Here is a 21,091-nt window from a genome sequence, read left to right on the forward strand (position 1 = left end):
TAAAAAAATTGTACGTATAAATCATTGAGTAATAGTTTTTCAATAAGAAAATTTCGTTTAATATAATTGTTAAATATAATTAGTTATACATTATAAATCCCAAAACAAAAATGTAATAGACCTTAATCAAACTCAAATTATGATGAAGTTTAAATAAATGTTACTGATAAATGGTAAATAGTAACTGTTATTTACTTAATATAATATAATGATACCATTAACACAGCAGAATATTTCCAAAAATGTCGATAATTAATTTAAAATGGACAAAATTTGTTTAGGCCATCTTTTTATAAGTACCAACTATTTAATCGATAAAATATAATAATATATTACAATGAAAGTCCATGATTGAACTAGATTATATTTGTAATCTATCAATAAAGTTATTAAGCAAAATAAAGACCATCTGATATAAGAATAAAAAATTAAAGTAAGTGGGAAAACCACTTTAAGGTAAATATTGAAATGCTTAAAAAATTCTCAATGCCTTTGCACATATACTTTGAATTTCGAATGAAATACAAAAAAATATTACAATTAAAATGTTTTAATTTTCTATTTTAGTATAATTATCACATTTTATAATACACATATCCGTTAAGGAACAGCGGCTATAACAAACGTTTTAACAAAAGTATTTATCTACATAGAGATAAATAAAAGGAAGAGAATTGATAGTCACGTTAGTAAAACTTGAATTTCTGGCAAGTGGTTAATAAAAAAAAATGATCAAATTGTACAAAATAAATTATAAACATATAAAGTATAACATACTAAAGTCGTAAGTTTTAAAATGATTTGAAAAAAAACTTTTTTTACGTTAAAAAAAATACAAATGACCATTAATTCCCAGGGTCAGGGAAATGATAATCGCGCCATATAAGTGAACATATATATAAACTAATAAGGTCACCCTATTTTAAAATATTTGAATAAATTAATTTTTTTATTTTACTGATATTTAATTAAAATAAGTTTGCAAAATAGAGTTGTAATCCTCATAACTTGATTGTTAATAAAATTTAAATTAAAAGAAAATAAAAAAAACGGTAGCACAGTGGGGTCGCAGCATAGTGGAGACATTGCATAGTAGGGTCCAGTATAGATTTAATCTGACAGTGATTAAAATCACTATCATAAGAAACGCTTCGATGCAAATCTGTAGATAGTGTTTAATTTTAAAAAATTGATGGATAATTGCAAAAGCAACATCAACTTCTATTAAAATAAAATACAAAACCCATAATTATCATACAAAAATAGTATATTTTTCAATATGGTAGCCATTTGCGTATAGAAGATAGATCGTCGGGACAAATTTTTTTTTTTCATTTTGTAGTACATAAAATAAGCTTTAATTTTATATATGTTTAAAGGACGCAGTATTTCCGGAACATTTTCAAAAATTAAGTTGAAAAAGTTATTTTTTGTAAAAAAGTTACTATTTTAAATCCTCCCAGTGAGCAGAATAAGTGTTAGATTTTCAAAAAAAATTATATCAAATGAAAGGGAAATATCTAAGGTTTCAATACAAAAAAATATTATTTTTATTTGTTCATTTTTGAAAAAGTTATGGCAGTTTTAAGTACAAAAAACATCCCGATAAAATGTAATTTTTATCGCAAACATTACATTTTTTTTTAAATTTTCGACAGCCATTTGCACATAGAAGATAAGATGTCGGGACAAATTTTTTTTTTTCATTTGATAGTATATAACATAACCTTTGATTTGATATATGTTTAAAGGACGCAGTATTTCCGGAACATTTTCAAAAGTTCAGTTGAAAAAGATCTATGTTTTTTACAATATTTTAAGTTTTGAACGCCCCCTATATAAGGGGAAATTGTCCAATTTTAATAAAAAGTATGTCAAATGAAAGATGTACTTATAATGTATTTAGAAAAAAAAAATTTGTGCTGATATATACATTTTTCAAAAAGTTATAGCATTTTTAAGTTGAAAATTTAAAATCGAAAATCGAAAATTTTAACACAAAAATAGTGTTTTTTTAACTACGGCAGCCGTTTAAATGTAGAAAAAAAAGTGTCGGGACAAATTTTTTTTTTTCATTTTGTAGTACATAAAATAAGCTTTAATTTGATATATGTTTAAAGGACGCAGTCTTTCCGGAACATTTTCAAAAATTAAGTTGAAAAAATTAATTTTTGTAAAAAAGTTGCCATTTTAAATCCCCCCCAATGAGCAGGTTAAGTGATAGATTTTCAAAAAAATGATATCAAATGAAAGGTAAATATCTAAGGTTTTAGTATAAAAAAAAATTATGTTGATTTGTTGATTTTTCAAAAAGTTATGGAAGTTTTAAGAAAAAAAAGTGAAAAAATTTCGAAAATTAGCGATTTTTAAATTTGTAATTTTTTTGGATATTTCCCCCATTTGCGGGGAACGAGGGAATTTTTTTCAATTTTTAAGGGTAATGTCTTCAACTAGATACGATTTGTGATCTTTTGACGTATTTTTGAAAGAAATCGGTCCAGTGAGAGCTGAGAAAAAGTGGCAACAGACATAAAAAAAAAAAAAAAAAAAAAAAAAAAAAAAAAAACACATCATAGTAAAATTAATACCTTCTCCGCTTCGCATCGAAGCTAAAATTAACTTAACTTTTAATGTTTTCAACAATGCCGTTTTTTTTTAAATAACATAGTAAACCGAAAAGTAGTATTTTGAAGAGTAAACTTAAAGAATAACTACCATATTTTATTTTTAGGGGCTTAATAACACTAGTAATCATTCTAGGTAGTCAACTGATTATTAGTTATGGTAGTTTTGGTGTAGACAAAGTGATTATTATTACTCGCTGACTATCATTCTCACAACTTCCCTTATGATGTACAGTTAAAACAATTTGTTTATCACTTAAGAATAATTGGCATTACATGGTTGTTGTATGTAGTTCAAACAAAATCCACGATTGCCTATATCGTTTGGCATTTCCACGGAATTTGTATGAAACGATAAACGAAATGGTCTAACACTGCCTAAAAAAAATGAAATTCTTTAACTATAAAATGTATCTAAGACATGAACTATGAAATCAAAATCCTCACTTATTACTGTCGTTGGAATAGTAGTATAATCTGTACTTAAAGTTCCACCACAGAGCCTGTCTACGCAAGTGTTCATACCCGAAGCTACCGGTCCTTGTTTACTTGAGACACAAGGAATAATAAGATAATCTGAGTTACAAGGGCTTGAACCAACGCTGCCTACATTTGCTTGGACTGCATTTTGGCCTAAAGTATTACCGGTTAACGTAAATGCGTGACTCCTGTTATTCACTGTAATTAAAAAATTAATGTTTTACTATTAATCGTAATCAAAAATATTCTACAGAAAAACCTCACTTTGATCATCACAAGTTGTATACTGTACAGAACAGAAATTTCGTTCAGTTCTCAAACATATTGTATAATCTTGATTAGACAAATGAAGACCTGAGTATGGATCATAATTAAAAGATTTAACAGTTCCCGATATCCCAGTGTGGTATTGAAGACAACCGCTGTCAGCTTTACAAACAATTTTTTATAATAATATTAATAATACATATTAAAAGAATGATATTTTTCTGATATTATATTTTACTGGTTACTTTGTTTCTAAATTTGAACTTATACTACCTAAACCATCATTATCCTACAAAAAAATAACTTTTTTGCTTATAAAACGTTAAAAAAGTACATATGTTTTTAACCATAATAATACACATTCAACGAATAACATGATTTTAATATAAACTTATTATGTTTCAAAATTATTTGGAATACTTGATAGATAGTAAAGAAATATTTATGTATATTATATTATGGTTTATTAAGTAATAGTAGTATTTTAAAAGTCTACGGGAAACATAAAAAATATTTTCATGTAATAATTTGTTTAATACAATAACAAAAATCACTTATTCAAATAAAAAAGTGATTTTTATAATTGGCTGAGAATAGTTAATAAAAATAAACAATTGAACTTACTGACTTAAGATTTTAATTGATTGGTATAATTATAAGTTATTTATTATTTAAAATTATTTTACGTTTTTGGTAGTAAAATAAAAATATTTAACTAACCTTTAGTAGTTGAATCACATGCGATCTGACTTATTTTTATTTTCCAATCTCTTTTAAACTGAATACCACTTGTTACTATTGTTAATGTGATTGGGCTCGTGCCGGTACCCGCATCAACATACACTGGAATATTTAATTAATAAATTTATTATTATCAATTCTTATAGCGACAGAAGAAACTGATAATTATGTTAATTAAGAGTTGAATAATATTGTAAAAGTATAAAGTTCACAATTATATTTTGTTTTAAAAATATATATTTACAGTTCAAATGAAGTTTCGATTATTTTAAAAGTAATTTTAAATATTAACTATAAACAGAAATAGTGCAATGTAGAGGTATGAGGGATGTGATATCTCTGATGAAAATTTGTTTTAAGTTTATACAATCAAGTAATTTTTATAAAATTAAATATTCAACAGATGAGAACTTTTTTTTTTATAAGTATATAACGTAGTAAATATATTAATCTGAAAAATTTCAATAGTTGGAAGCTCAAAANAAATTAAATATTCAACAGATGAGAACTTTTTTTTTTATAAGTATATAACGTAGTAAATATATTAATCTGAAAAATTTCAATAGTTGGAAGCTCAAAAGTAATGATTTTTTCTTTGATATATTAAAATTTTTGAAATGGTGAGTTTTTAAGTTATGAAAATTTTAGGGAAAACATTTGTTTAAAAAGTTTTAAGAATTTATTAAAATAATTTTTACATCACAACACTTAGCCATGTACAAGTAACCGCCCAATCCCAATCACATTTCTACATTTAATAAAGTTATAAAAAATGTTTGTTTGCAGCACATTAATAAATAATAGCAATCATTGAAATTGTTACAGTTAATTTGTGTAAATATATAAACAAATTGCTGTAGAATTTTACAATAATTTATAATAAATATTATCTTCGAGTTATTTATAGTTTTTATTTCGCCTATCAAATTTCTAGAGTACTTATTGCTATAAATTTCTTTGGAAAAATACATACTGTGACCGCCAGTGTTCATACCGCAAATTACTGGCACAGGATTTGAACCAGACACTATAAACTGATCGTTGTCACACTGATGATTTATGGGCTCAGGACCAGAAATTACAAATCTTTCAAAGTCAAGCCTTAATAGAAGACCAAAAGTTATTATAAATAATGATAACACTATCAAAATTCAATTATTTTTAACTATTAAATCAAATTTATAAATTCCCATAAAATATAAATTTATCAAATTCGATATGAAGCTGAGAAGGAATTAATTTTACAATGATGTGTTAATTTTATTATTTGTGTCTGTCATTACTTTTCATCAGGTCTCATTAGACCGAATTCTTTCAATGATACGTCAAAATATCACAAATTTTTATAGGCGTTTGCTATAGAAGTAACGAAACATGCAACTATTATACAATTTTTCATAATTTCTCCGTAAAATTTACAATATAAAATTATTGACTATCAATTTCATACTAAGATTAATTAATAATTAAAAAATTAATACATCTTACCTAAATTGGCAAATATATGGAGAAGCTTTATGAAGAGTTACTTGGCATGTACCAGTGTCATTAAGACTATTAGGATATCCAGTATTTACAAAATATGTACCATTTTCACGAATTGTTTGGCCACAAGTTGTCAGAGCTGTATATTTAAAATACATATTATTTTTATATCATTGAAATGTGGATATATTGATCAAGCAAACATATTTAGGTAATGAAAGGGAGCCATTTCCCTGTTAAAAAATTTCAAGGAACATATTTTAGAAGTATATGACTTTTTTTTTAGCAATCTATCTATTCTATCTTAAATATGCCTTCAATCTATCGTTAATTAATGATAGTTTATCTGGAGTGTAGGGAATGCATTGTATCGAGATTTTAAGATTTTTCGAGTACTCACACTTTTAACATGTTCAAAAAATTAGGAGTAAAGACTTTTATTTCAAAATTAGCTATACTTGATTATGTATAACTGAAAACGTATTCATCTTACTATACACAAAGGATCAAAATTAAAAGAAACAACAAAAAATTAATACAGTTTAAATTTTAAAGAAAACAGTTGTTTAAAATTTTATGTTATAGAATTTTAGAGTCTAAAAACTTAAAATCCAAGTTCGATACAATATCTTAATTTCTTTTTCATTAAAAAGGGGTCGTGGTTAAATATTCAAATTAATTCAAAATTTAAAACGACATACAAATTTATATATTTTAAAACTTTGGGTTTCCACAAATTTCAAATAATTCTATATTAGAACATTAAAAAATTTAAAAATATATAGAATTAAAAAAAATGTTAAAAACATTGAAAAAGCATAAAAACATCAAAAAGTTTTAAAAAAACCATTCAAATAAAAAAGAAATTATTACTCTTAAATAAATTATTTAGTTTTATTTTTTAATAATACATTCTTCCGTAATAATCTGTAGGATAATATTCCCATAGGCGAGAAAATTCTTTTGATTCATTACTAATACTTTTGATTACATTATACATTAAATCAGAGATTCTGAAACAAGCATATTTTAAATCGTTCCAATTTTTGACTCGGAACGAAACTTTTTCTAAAAAATGTTCTAAGCATTTGCTCCGAATCGAAACACTAGCTAAATATTATTTCGTAGAAATGTATCAGAATATTTCCATTTAATTCCACTGTTCTGGTATTTATTAATCAAATTCAATTATCATCATATTTCTCCATATTACTCTGCTTTTAAATTAACATTTTTTATTTTACAGTGGGGCACTGAAAAATCCGAAACCTTGAACCAAAGTATACAGACCCGCCTAATGAGCACTATACTTAGCCAAATCAAATATTTTAACAAATTGCTTGGTTATGATTAGATTTATTTTATTTTACAGTTAAAAATTCTTCAAAAACATATATTTTTAATTTTTTAATATGAATAAGCCTTATGACATTTTTCTAAATATTATAATTTAGAAAAATGTCATACCATATAATTGTCATAAAAACTAGTAATTTTAAAAACTTATTAATTGTTTAGATATTTATGCATATTTTAAAAAAATTATTTTTGGCGTAATTATTAATTTTTTATAAAAAATTTTTGAATTATACATAAGAGTTATAATAAGAGAAATAATTATATTGAATACATATAGAAATAAAAGCTCCATACATAAAATATCCTTATTTTTCTTTCTCGCCTTAATCCCAACTACTTGTGGTCGGTCACCCTTATCCTAAACTTTCACTTGTCGATCTCCCACATATCAACGCTCAACATAAAATAACCTTTTACTTATTAATTAATTTCTTATGATTTTTTATTGTCCAATGAAATTTTGTCTGAATTATTAAAAATTTTAACTGAATTATTTTAAGTAATACTTAAAATATTATTTAAAAAATGAAATAAATTTAGTTAAAAAAAATAACAACTTATTTTACACAACATGTGTAAAATATGTACAGTATGTGTTTAGCGTTGATAATGGTAACATTGTTTCCGAAATACGTATCCGCGACTTTTCATTAATTTTTTGTGGCTTTGAGTTTAATATTTTTTAGTATTTTAAATTAATAATATTTTTAATATAGTTTTAATTTTACTTAACTTATTTTATTAATTTAATTTTTTTCATGGTACTAAAAAATATCAATAAAATAGAACGGAATCGAAACATTTTCCAGAAATTTAGTGAACATATTTTATAAATTTCTGTTCCAAAAAAAAAAAAATTTCAAACAAAAGTATTGTAGCAAAGTAAAAGATCGGAATAATTTTTAGCATAGATTCCATTCTGAAGTAATCTTGGAACGGAGAAAAATTTCGAGTCCCGGAATAATATTTTTATTCCATTACTAATCTGTGCATATAATGTTTAAAAACATATATATATAAATATTGTTTATCAGATTACTTTAGAATAGCCAAATCTATGAAATAAATTTGTATTTTTATGTTTAATACTGGTATAAACAATTCATAGTTTTAAGAACTTTATTTGATTTCAATGTATGTAACTCTCCGCCATATGTACGTCATTGGATCATAAAAAAAATGTTTGTAGAATTAGTTCTACCAAATTTTTTTGCATAATATTCGACCGGTTTAAAAATTTAATTTTAATCTTTTAAACCTTTTAAAAAAACATAATTTTTTTTACTCACTAAATAGCAAAAAATTGTAATTTAATAAATACTTTGAAATTAATTATTTAACACAATATTTTTATAGTTATTGATAAATTTTATATTAATAACATATTTAAGAACGTTTTGGTATTTTTTAATACTCTAGGTTGTGAAAACCAGATATTCCGTTTTATACAGTGTACCGGGATTTGCTACGTGTTCCTCTAAATGATAGTTATAGAAAAAAAATAATTTACAGTTCTCAATAAACTATGGTTTATTTCTATTTTTGTAATTTTATCTAAATAATATCTACTGCAATTAATTTTCAAAACAATTAAATGTAAAAAATAATTTCTAATTACTTACACAAACAACAAACTCCGTAAGAATTGGCACAAGAACCAATAGGTACACCAAGATGTTGATGACATTCAGAAGATGTCATGCAAATTCCACTATCGCCAGACGAAGAGTAACAAGGTTCATTGTCAAATTGGACGATAGTGAAAAGAGAAAGCACTAATAGATAACAAAATACCAAATTCATTTAACAATGATCTACAGATATAATTATGACACTTATTTGAATAATTTCGGAGAGTAAATTAGAAGTCGTTATGGTTTTATACGTTTTAACTTTTTTTTTTATGACTGAGAACTTTTTTAATATAAACAATTTATTTTAAATTTAACATCTAAAGAAAAATACCTTTTGAAAAAACAGTTATTTTTTAATAGTGTAAATATTCATTTCTAAACATATTGCCCGTAAGAACTAGTTTTAAAGCAAGTTGATGCCTATATTGTCAAGAACCTTTATTAATATATATGAATTTTTACTACAAAGTATAGAAAATACCATTTTTATTGACATGAAAAAAAAAATCTTTTGGGTACTTTATCAGATAAGTGTCTTAATTACTAGTACATAAAATATTTTTAGAAGACCCTTTAGATAAATTAAAACATAATTGAGGTAAAACTTAAAACTTACATCGATTCTGTTTCTTTGATACAGATTGTCGCTTAGTTATTCTACCAAAACCATTATTTCTTTCATCGGACATTCTATTACTTCTAGACTAAAACAGATGATTATTTTAAGTGATTATCTAAAAAAAAGCAATCAATTCCATCAAATCTAAACGAAAATAAATGTGAATTTTAATAATAAAAATTTTTTTGTAATAATTGATCTAAAATAAATAGTTGTAAATTCAATAGGAAAAAGTATTCTAGGTTTGTAATACTAAAACAATGTTAGTGAACATTAACATTTTATTTCGTTTGAAAGCAGCGGTTTTCGTAACGTACTAGAAATAAATACACGAGTTAATGATTAACTAACAAAAAATTATTCCTAGTTAGTTAATATCGTTTATAAAACTATGATAATGATTTGCATCAAGTTTCATAATTAGAATGAAGCATTATAATTTCAATTATAGCTAAATGTACTTACATTATTAAAGTAAACATTATTTTGTAATGTATCTAAGGATAACATATTTACTGGAATCGCAAAAATAAAAACACACAAGGAAGCATATGATTGCATATTTGGTTGATAACTTTAACAAAACACAATTAAACGTTGAATTATAAGCTAAAACTACACGACTCCTATTAAAGATATTCAAAAAACAATTTGAAATTTTTTTGTGTTCTGCATAAAGTATACATTTTACTCAAGCTCTTTGTGTGGAAATAACTTGTATTAAGCTGAAACATGAGTTTTATATAAAAACAAACCATTTTACTACCTGCTATTGTTTATACTATAATAGCATTATGATAGTAAATCATATTTTCACTGTCCTAAAACAATAGTTTAGGATAGACTCGTTACGCACACATAAACAATCTAAATCGTCACTACACATATTCATAGTTACGTTGGTGAAAATTCTCACTAGAATAATTTTCCACGACACATTTCACGCAACGACTATTTCTTTTTAATGATTTTTTAAAATCATATAGATATATTGTATAACACTATATCCTCTGTAGTTAGACATTGACAATGCTTTTAAGTTACACTTTATAACATTAAAAATATAATTACAGACATTTTCTTATGAATTATACAACAGTTATATTAACTGATATAAATCACAATGGTTATCAATTATATCACGTTTTGGTTCAAATAGCGCAAAATAAAAAAATATATCACCTTATAAAAATACTTTTCAAATATAATTTGAGAATTTTTTTATTGCTTTTATTTAATTATAGCATTAGATGTGACATAGTTTTCATGAAGTTTTTGTTTTTTTATTCATGAGTGAACTATAGTCGGCTTAATTTTCATAAAATTTTCAACTATAAGTATAGTCAAGAAAAGAGCACTTACGAGACGAGGATATATTTTTAACTTTGATGAGAATGTATTTATTTTAAAATTATGTGTTTATTTTTTTATTAGTATCTATAATTACTTTTTATGAGGTCTCACTTGACCAAATTCTTTCAACGATACGTCAAAATATCACAAATTTTTATAGATGTTTGCCATAGAAGTAAAGAAATTTGCAACTATTATATATCGTATCTAATTGAAGTCATTGCTTTTGAAAATCTAAAAAAAATCTCTATTTTCCTTTAACTGGGTGAAATCTCCAAAAACTTTTGATTTTTAAAATCGGTAAATTTTGACATTTCTTAAATCTATCATATTATATTGAAAAACAAAGGAATTAAAAATATTTTTTTATATAAATACCTTAGGCATTTCTTTTTAATTTGGTATAGATTTTTGAAAATCTAACCCTTAATCTGACCATAGGAGGATTCAAAGTAGCATCTCTTGCACAAAAACTTTTCCAATTTAACTTTTGAAAATATTTGGAAATACTCCAAGCTTTAAACATAATAAATTAAAGCTTTTATTACGTACTATAAGTTGAAAAAACAAAAAATATTCCGACCCCTATCTTATATGAGCTAATAGCTAATGTAGTTAAAAAAAATTCTATTTTACGTAAAAATGTTTGTTATACGTTTTTATAATTAAATTGAAAATTTTTATATCTGTTTGAAAAATAGATGGACTAATACAAAATTTAAATAAGTATTTTTTTACATTTTTATTTTTTTCGGAATACTTTTTTAAAAAATCGAACAATTTCTACTTATACAAAGAGTTTAAAACTTGAAAAATATGTATACAAACTAGAATATCTTGCAAAAAAAAATTTATATTGAATGTTTAGTAAGTAAGAAAACGGGTTACTGTTGTTCTCATGGTTTGCAACAATTTATCTGTTTCCTTATTTACTAAACAACTGTTTACTAATTACTAAAAGTTAGAAAAAAAAAGTTGTCCTAAGACCTTGTCTTCTATATGTAAACCCAAAGTTCAAAAAAAATTCCTATTTTTAGTTTTGATAATATGATAGTAGAAAGTTTTCAATAAATTTTTTATAATTTGTTTCAACTGATAAACTGTTTGCGTTCTAAAATTTAGATTTTTAAAAAAATTAGTTTTTATAATATCTGAAGCAAAAGTAATCTGTTTCAATGGCTCATAAATTATTATCGGTAACTATTCTTGCTACATTGACAGATATGATAACAAGAATTGTCAATAAAAACTTGATTATAAATCATCATGAAAATATGATGACTATGATGAAAATTGATAGAAAATGCTTATTTTTAACAAGTAATCATAAAAGAACGCTTGATCAAATAAAAATTATTAAACAAAATTATTTAAAAAAAATTTTTTTATCATATCATTAAACTAAGAGTTCCATTAAATATAATTAAAGTTAAGATTTTTAACTCTAAATTAAAAAGATGAAATTTTTTTTTTCAACTAATTATTATTGTAGGGTTTTTGAATCAAACAACTTTTTCCTTTACAAAAAATTAAAAAATGTTCACTAGTTTCCAAAAACAAAATATATCTTATTCTTAAATGATTATTGTACATGAGTTATTAAAATAGGTCTTATATTTCAATAATTATTACAACAAAAAAATGAATAAAATAATTAAAAGTATAATTCAATTGGAACATTGGATATGAAAACATATTTCATAAAATAACATTAACTCTGTGATGATATTGTAAAACTATTCAGTTTTTTCATTTTATATGTAGATACTAGAGCTTTAATTAGGTACAATAGACCAACGCAAATAGAACATACTGCATACACAAAAAACTGAAAAAATTGTTTTATTTTGTTAATAAGTTGTGCCTAATTCAACAAAAATAACATGAATCTACCATTTTAAACAAATGATATTTCTAAATAAAATTTTTGAAGATGATAGGCATTTATTAAGGCACAAAAGTTGAAAAGGTTATTAATTTGCTTGTCAAATTATCTTAATGATACAAATATTTATAATAAACTAGATACACAACTATGAAGATGTTAAGAATATGTACTGAAATATAATCAACTGCTAAAGGCCTTACTTATTTTTTATTAGTAATACAATTTCATCATTAAATCAGTTCTTAAAACAGATATATGTATCTATATCTGTTTTAAGAACTCACATAAATTTTCAAATATTATGTTGGAAATATTGAAATATTGTGTTTTACAAATTTTTAAATTACATTATTATTAATAAATATTAGGACATTAAACAATTAATAAAAATGTTTACTCAACATTTTTTGTTCTTTTTCAAGAATTTTAAAAGGATTACATACATGTTTTGTAAAATCAATAATAAAAGAAAAATACGATTAAAAATCAATAACTATGTAAAAAAATTAAATATTTAGGTAATTCCAGAAAAGTTTTCTAAAGGTTAAGCTCAATGGTATGTTAAACATATTAACCTTTTGGTATATATCACATTATTAATTTAAAGTTTTTAAGTACATAAAACATAATGAGTAGAAAATTATAAAAAATAAAAAAAAATATTTCTTTAATGAAATTCTAGTTACATTAAGGTGTATAAGATATAACAAAAATTTAATATCATACTTGAGTTCTTATTGTTAATTTAAGCCCGATAGAGCTGTTTATTATGACAGTCATACACGTTTGAATAATTAGTGAAATAAATGTGTTAACACCAAACACCAAAGCATAACTATCTTCTGGTATGTTTCTAGCGACTTCACAACTAAAATTAATATTATATTCAATAAATACTTTTTGCTGAAAGTAAATTTAATAACAAAATGTCTTTTAAATGCGACTCATTTTATATGTACACAAATTCAGATTTAGACCTTTCTTTAAGAGAAACCACAATAATGTTTTAATTAATCAATTATTTTTTGTTCCGTCTTAATTAAAAATGAAATACATACTTTGCTACAGTTGCCATAACATGATAAAATGTTCCATAAATTATATATCCAACATAAGCATGAGATAATAAGTGTTCCTGAGACATTTTTAATAGTAAAATGCCTTGGCTTAATGTAAGAACACCAATTAACCACCAAGATGGAATAGTCATAACTCCAACTAAATAAACTCCTAAAGTGCCTAAAATATAAAATAAAAGTATTGTTAATGAATTAAAATATTGTCAACTTTACTTTATTTTATTAATTAAGATATACATTTCTTTGAGTATAAAATGAAAATTCTGATTTTTACATAGTGTGAAATATCTATATCATTTCAAATTAAACTAAATAAAACTTATTTCATGTACTATACAATAAAAAAAAAAAGACATCTAATGTAAAAAATCATGTATTATTTAGTAAACATGATTAATTTTTTATTATATTTATTTAAAATATTTTTTATCTTTAAGCATATACATTGTCAGATATCAATCGTTTTCTTCTTTAACCTCGCCTTTATCCCAACTACTTGGGATCCGCCACTCTTATCCTAAATTTCCACTTGACACAATCTCCTCTCTCGGTACTCTAAAAACCAAACTGATTCTTTGTTACTGATGTTTCTCCTCTTATTTTTTGCCTATTTCCTTTTTCCAAATCTTCATAATATGACTTATAAGCTTTATGCTTCTATAATTTCCACACATCTGTATATCTCTTTTGCCTTTAAATATCGGCACCACAATACTATTCCTCCATTATTTTGGCATTTTCCCTTCTAAAAGAATTTTATTCAACCATTTTATGCCAAATTGCCTAATATTTTCAATATTTCTATCATATGATCCTACTACTTTATTCTTTTTTATTGATGCCACAGCCTCCCATAACTCTTTCTCACTAATTAAATCTACTAGTCCCTAGTTATATGAGATATCCTCTAATATTTTTTTGGACACTCCTCCTTCAGTAATTGGTGAATCCTCATTGTCATATATCAATAAATACTAATTTAAAAAATGCATTGTCATCTCTAGGCAGAATCTCATCTGTACTTAGTTTTTTTAATATCACTTCAATTTCCTAAACAGCATAATTGCATTTACACAAGCTTTTTAATAAACTTAAAATGGAGGTATAGCATTGATTTTGTGAACTATAGTTTTTTAAAAATATAAATTAATCTTATAATAAATTATATTGGCTATTTCCACTATAATATTATTAAAAAAGGTTGGGTTGGCTGAATGAAAAAATTATAATAAATAAAATTAATCATAATATATTAGAAGGACAGTGTGGCCGAATCAGTAATGAGGTAGTGCTTGACGCGCACTATCACGTTTTCAAAACTCAATTAGGTATCTTCATTTGCCGAGCAAGAGATCAGTAATTGGAGTCGCCATCTCTCTTTCTTTCTCTCTCTATGGCTACAGACTAACCACCCATCCCAGAGTATCAATGGTTAAGAAACCTTTTCCATTAGGGAGATTGCTATAGCCTTTAATGGACTTAAAAAGCATTAAAAAAAAAAAATGTACAATGTATTGTTTTAAATATTAATCTCACTAATTATAGTATAAACTGCTTCCACGGAACCATTATCAGTTATTTTAAAATCTGTCCCTTCATCAGATATTTCTTGCCATAGTGATTGAGAATATGACATAAACTAAAAATTATATTTGGTTATTATATATTTATTTTAAATTATTTTAGTAATAAGAAATACCAATACAAAAAATTAATAAACATATAATAAATTTTAAAACATATGACGACATTCTATGGTATATTTTACTAAAAACTATACTTATATAGACTGACTTACAATTCAATCTAAAATACATGTTTAAATAAAACATTATATATAATATTCACACCTGATAATACATGCTGGTACCTATTGCCCACCAAATGGACCATTGAACAACATAATTATTCCTAAAAGCTGAATTAAAGTCGTGCCATAACCTTTGGCATGCAGTTTTAGGGGCAGGAAAGTTTTGATCTAAAATTAAAAACTCAAATTTTAATTTGAACGAATAAAATAAATCACAGAATAAAAAGCAATATGTTATAAAATAAGATAAAATAGATTTATTATTCTTTACAATCAAACAATTTTTGTAATCTATAATTTAAAATTTATAATTTGAGTAAAAATCAATAGACAAATAAATAAATTTTACTTGCAATAGAGTAAGACAACACTTCTACGTACTATCCTAGTATTTTACCATTTTTAAAGGATAGTGAAATATAAAAAATTTTAATTTGTCTGTGTACTACTATGCCATTTCGAGATCGATATGTATATATCCTAAAAACTTGTTGCTCTATTTTTAAAAATTGATCTTTAAAAATAATAACAATAAAAGTGGCATGATTATGGTTTTTGTCCAGGGTAGGGATAAAATAAGATTATATTTCATACACATAAGAAAATTATTCAATATCCTCCAAACAAAAACGAATTTTATCTTTACCATTTTTGTCACGTCACACCCATACTCCATCCATAATTACGCCAGTGGACAGTAATAAAAGAAATTATCAAACTATAATAATACTATGTATTGAAAGCTATAAAAACTATGTTTTTATTTTATTTTTTTTAAATAAATTAATAATTTTTAACAGCAAAATTTAATTGATATATCCTTTTTTGCATAAAATATTCTTGAAAATTTTACTAAATTGACCACTGAATAAGTTTTAATTTTGTTTATAGATTTTAAACATTCATTGGGCTGCATAAACACAAAAATAAAAAAAAGATAAAATTAAATCTAATTGGAACAAAATAATTCTTAAAAAGTGATTGTACATTAAAGTGAACAAGAATAGATCTTTTTTTTTTAATATAAAAAGTTGATATTGAATAAATATTAGGAAACTTATCAGTGTCACCTGGTGTGTTTGGCATAACTTATAACTATCCTTTCAAATTTATTTGAAAATATAGTTCAAAAAAGTAATAAAATTTAAATTAAATTAGAAATAAATTTTTTTGGGGAAGCCTATAGCTTCTATTTTTATATTATATATTCATTCTATAAACAGATCACAGGATATGATTATCATAACCCACTTAAATGATCTCAAAACAATTTCAATTATGGCAAAAGTAACTTAATAAACAGAGAACAACTACAAAATCTTAAACATTTATACAAAAGGCTATATTGAGTGAAACACCATAACTGAGAAAGAAATGTTATCATAAATGCACAAAAATGATATGTCTGTACCCAGTGTTCTATTTTATAATATCAATAATAAAATTATTGGCATTTATAAAAAATGTTTTCTGACCATAGCATAAACAAAAATAATTTATTTATAAAAAAGTATCTTGAATATTATAAAATAATTCATTCTCACTTGTTTGATCACTAATATGAATATTTTCAGGGTTATGGTGAAAATACAAACTTTTTTTTACTGGTGGCAAACCAAAAGCCCATATTAAGGAAAAAAATGCACCTAAAAAAGATGAAGTTATTAAAAAACAAATTTTTTTTGTTACTTAATAAAGTAAATTTGTTACATAACTGAGGTTTAAATATTTATTTTAAGTAAATTATTTTTTTATATGTTAAAAATTTACTATAAATTTCAATACAAAACAAAATTTATTTGGATATTTGTACTCATCATTAATTATGGGACTAGTTTACACATGCTGATTGTACAATATAATACTTTTATCCTAATATGGTAGTGGTATAAATATTTATGTTTGTCATGAACTGAAGTCATTTCTAAATTTTAAAAAATTAACCTTGAATTCCTTGATTTGATTTTAAAAAAAATGAAAACTTAAAGAAATCCATTGCATTAATGTATATTGACAGAAGTATTACATATATTGATTTTGTTATCAAAAATAATTTATTGGTAGGTTTTAAAATATTTATTGGAAGTAAAATTTCATCTTGTATAACCCCTTCCCTTAAAATGTATTTTGATTTATGAATTTTTAGTAATTTTTAGAAAAAAAAAGTAATCAAAATTATTTTTATCATTTAAGTGACAAATAATTATTGTTTTTCTTATTAAAAAAAATTTGGTTGCACCACTGGCATAGTAATTGATAGTTTTTAATTTAGCTCTTAGTTTCAAGGGGAATTTAACTCTAAATTACCTAAACTAGCCTCTAGATACAAAATACAAATTTTTCCTTTCTTGATTTTTAAAAAATGAAACAAAATAATTATTATTACAAAGAAATTTTAAAGAAACTCCTCATCACAGAATTTATCAAACAAATCTTGAATGTATTAAACTTATTTGATGTACAAATTTTTTTTTTTGCCTAAAATTTATTGAAAACATGACTATTATATCATTTACTTTATAAATTCCTTTAACCTTTAAATGATATGAAAAATAATTATTAATAAAGTAAAATTAATTTTTAATTACTTTTAATTAGAGTTGCAGTAATTAGTTAAAAAAGAACATATTGTTAAGATAAAATAATTAATAATTAAGATAATTGTTAGTTAATTAAAAAATCCCAGAACTCATAAGTTGATAGCAAAAAACACAGAGGGGTACAAATTTGAGTTATCTAATTATTAAAATTTTGAACTTTTTAAAAAAATTTATTCTAAAATTTCTATGTATATATGATGTAACTAAATTTTATCACTGGATATTAAAAAAACATTTACAATTATAAATAGAACAATTTTAACTCTAAATAAGTAAAAGGGTATAGTGACATTTTATTTATTTCTTTATGAAACTATAAAAAAACTTTTATTCTTGAACACAAATTTAATGCCACATTTGCCCAATAAAATTTAAAAAAAAATTATTTCATTCATTCTTCATATTAACATATTTTTTTCAAAAAAATTGACTGCCAATCAGTTTTGAAGTTGTAACATTAACAAAATGTCACTCCATAAAATTTTTTAATGGCAATAAAACATACAAACTAAAATTAACTTTATACTAAAGGTTCTTGAGCAGATATTATATTATATTATAGCATAATATTTTATTTTCACAAAAACTATTGCTTATGCCTTTTTAACTATTAAGACTGGACATTATGATACATAAATAATCAAGTTTGAGGAGATGTTCAGAATTACTTATATGCAATTTATAGTTGTACATAAAATCACTATTCTTTTTTTAAACCTATTGGTATGAGTAAATAAAATAAAACTTTTTATCAATATGAAACAAATTTCATTGTCTCCCACAGTTTCAAAGTATAAACTTTTTTTCTAATTAAAAATAATTTATAAATAAATAAAGTACCTAATAATGTTAAATAATTCAAATGTGGTATTGTTAAAACACTATTGTCAATTAAAATTTGAGCAAGTATAGCTGATATAAGTCGACCTAAAAGACAGGCCATTTTCATATGACTAGAAACCTTTTTGTAATGTTTTTTCTCCACTTTAGAATATATATATGTGTAATAGGCAACTTCACAAGCTGTCATTGTGCCATAAAAAACTTCCATTACCTAACCAAATAAAATAAAAAATTATTTAACCAAAACTATTTTAGGCATTTTATCTTCATACACATGTTAAGATATAAACATAAATACCATCATACTAGTAATACTTCTAGTATAAATTAATAATAATTGAGCAATAACACTAGACATAGCATTTAGTATCACAATAGGTTTGTATCGAAGGTAATCAGTAATCAGAAATACAATAATAGTTAATCCCAAACAAGTGTATGTAGAAACAGGATATACATCTTGAATAACCTAAATCAAACATAATAATAAGTCAGTTTTTATAAATCATAACTTAATTTTTTTAGATAAAATAAAAACCAATTAAACATCAATTAGTTTTTAAAACATTTAAAAATAAAAATTACAAAATTGCCTAGAGTGCATAATTTTAAATTAATAATCCAAATATTTAACTTAGCCAACAAACTGAGGTATATGTAGAAATTAAAATTTTATTTTATAAAAAGAAATAAATTTTAGTCTAAAAATTTGTAGTTACAAGTCTCAGCCTCCTAACATTTAGTAAAAATTTTCCCTGTTGTAATATCTGAGTTAAAATAATAGTTAAAAATATATAAAGGACCTTGATAAACAATAAAAACAAATTTTATTACATTTTTTTTTTACACAGATATAAACATACTTCTTCATTTGTAAAATTCATTGGAGGATGGGTCAAGTATTGAGTGATATAAGGATCTTCCGGACGAAATTCTTTGAAAAATCCAAACATGGCTATCCACATTGATTGAAGAAACCATTTTTCCATTTTACTAGACTTTATTTATTCCAATTTTAATGAGATATGCCAATATCATTTAAAAAACTGGGCCATACTAGTTTTTTTCATTAATCTATTCCGATAAAGATGTAAGAATTTGCTGTTAAATGGATTAAATATTAACTGTAAAATTTCGATAAACCCATACTTAGTAATACGTGATAGTTGTTAATATTTAACTCATTGTGTAGAGTTACAATGAAACTAGCACTTTATAGTTTTTCTACATATTAGTTCCTAACTTAACACTTGAGGCGGCACTTTTAACAATTGTTATGTAAAAGTTATACATTATCTATATAATTGTAGTACTACTATAGATAATAGAAACATACATTGTAATATCTATACGTACTATGCATAAAATAGTCATATATACATAAATTTATGGTACTACAGTAGTTCAAAAAACATATGTATATTTTTATCATTATTGATAAAATTTACGACCCAAATCAGTTAGATTTGATTCTAAGAGTAATATTCATAAGCGTAGGGTGGTCAATTATTTTGGGAGGAGGTTAAATTTAATTGTTGAAAGAATGAATAGTTTTGATATTGTATCAAAAATTGTGATGTTGCATTATGACATAATTTAGACATTTTTCTTGTTATAAAAACTCGGATTACACAATTTATTAGTAAAAAATTCAGCTGTGTTTGTTCACTATTAATGGTGGGTTACGGGGATTGTCATAATGAGACTTATTTCAACAAAAATTTGTATAATAAAAATAACTAAGTTAGTTCGAAAAAGTGAATCTTAACTATTCATGAAAAATAAAAATAATTTTGACAAAATTAAAAAAATAAATCATTTATTTACATGATAAACTAATTTAAAGTGTCAAAATTTCAATATTCACTAGAAATTTTCGAAATTATAATATTTTCTAATACAAATTAAATCGATACCTTCTGTTTAACATGGATTATACCTTATAATAAATTATACATTAGAAATATTATAAACTAAGTAGTCAAATATCTGTTAGTAGCTGAGACTAAGTAATTAAGTTTGAAAAAGTTTTTCCCAATAAGAAAATATTGACAGCTTTTGGTATTTAAGTCTACATATTAAAATATTACTGAAGTTAATTTTCATTTTATAGTATTGAGAATAACTTAATTTTGGTCAAATTCTATTTGACATTATATTTACTTACAATTATATAAAAAAAAAACCGGTAGCACAGTGGGAACGCGGCACAGTGTGGACGTGACATATATAGGACAAGTATAGATGATATCTGACAGTGATTAAAATCATTATCATAAGAAACGCTTCGATGCAAATCTGTAGTGTTT

General features: G+C 23.8%; 1 protein-coding gene across 2 annotated transcripts; it reads right to left on the reverse strand.

Annotated features, from left to right (window-relative positions):
- Window positions 1-2,660: 2,660 nt before the first annotated feature.
- Window positions 2,661-20,150, reverse strand: LOC126906107 (thiamine transporter 1-like). 2 transcript variants are annotated; one of them, XM_050686384.1, is made up of 17 exons: window positions 19,932-20,150; window positions 19,646-19,856; window positions 19,081-19,251; window positions 18,780-18,993; window positions 16,884-16,985; window positions 15,380-15,507; window positions 15,066-15,168; window positions 13,509-13,689; window positions 13,177-13,318; window positions 9,207-9,294; window positions 8,579-8,731; window positions 5,601-5,736; window positions 5,086-5,213; window positions 4,092-4,214; window positions 3,369-3,533; window positions 3,072-3,302; window positions 2,661-3,002 (listed from the first exon to the last, which is right to left on the reverse strand). In XM_050686384.1, the coding sequence occupies exons 2-17, from the start codon at window positions 19,769-19,771 to the stop codon at window positions 2,881-2,883; spliced, it is 2,313 nt and encodes a 770-aa protein (XP_050542341.1). In that variant the 5' UTR covers window positions 19,772-19,856; window positions 19,932-20,150; the 3' UTR covers window positions 2,661-2,880. The 2 variants fall into 2 exon arrangements, with proteins under 2 accessions (XP_050542341.1, XP_050542339.1); XM_050686382.1 differs by having other exon boundaries at window positions 19,646-20,150.
- Between the last annotated feature and the right edge of the window lie 941 nt (window positions 20,151-21,091).

Source organism: Daktulosphaira vitifoliae, unplaced genomic scaffold (assembly GCF_025091365.1).
Source record: "Daktulosphaira vitifoliae isolate Bord-2020 unplaced genomic scaffold, ASM2509136v1 Scaffold_4, whole genome shotgun sequence".
Taxonomy (NCBI): Eukaryota; Metazoa; Arthropoda; class Insecta; order Hemiptera; family Phylloxeridae; genus Daktulosphaira; species Daktulosphaira vitifoliae.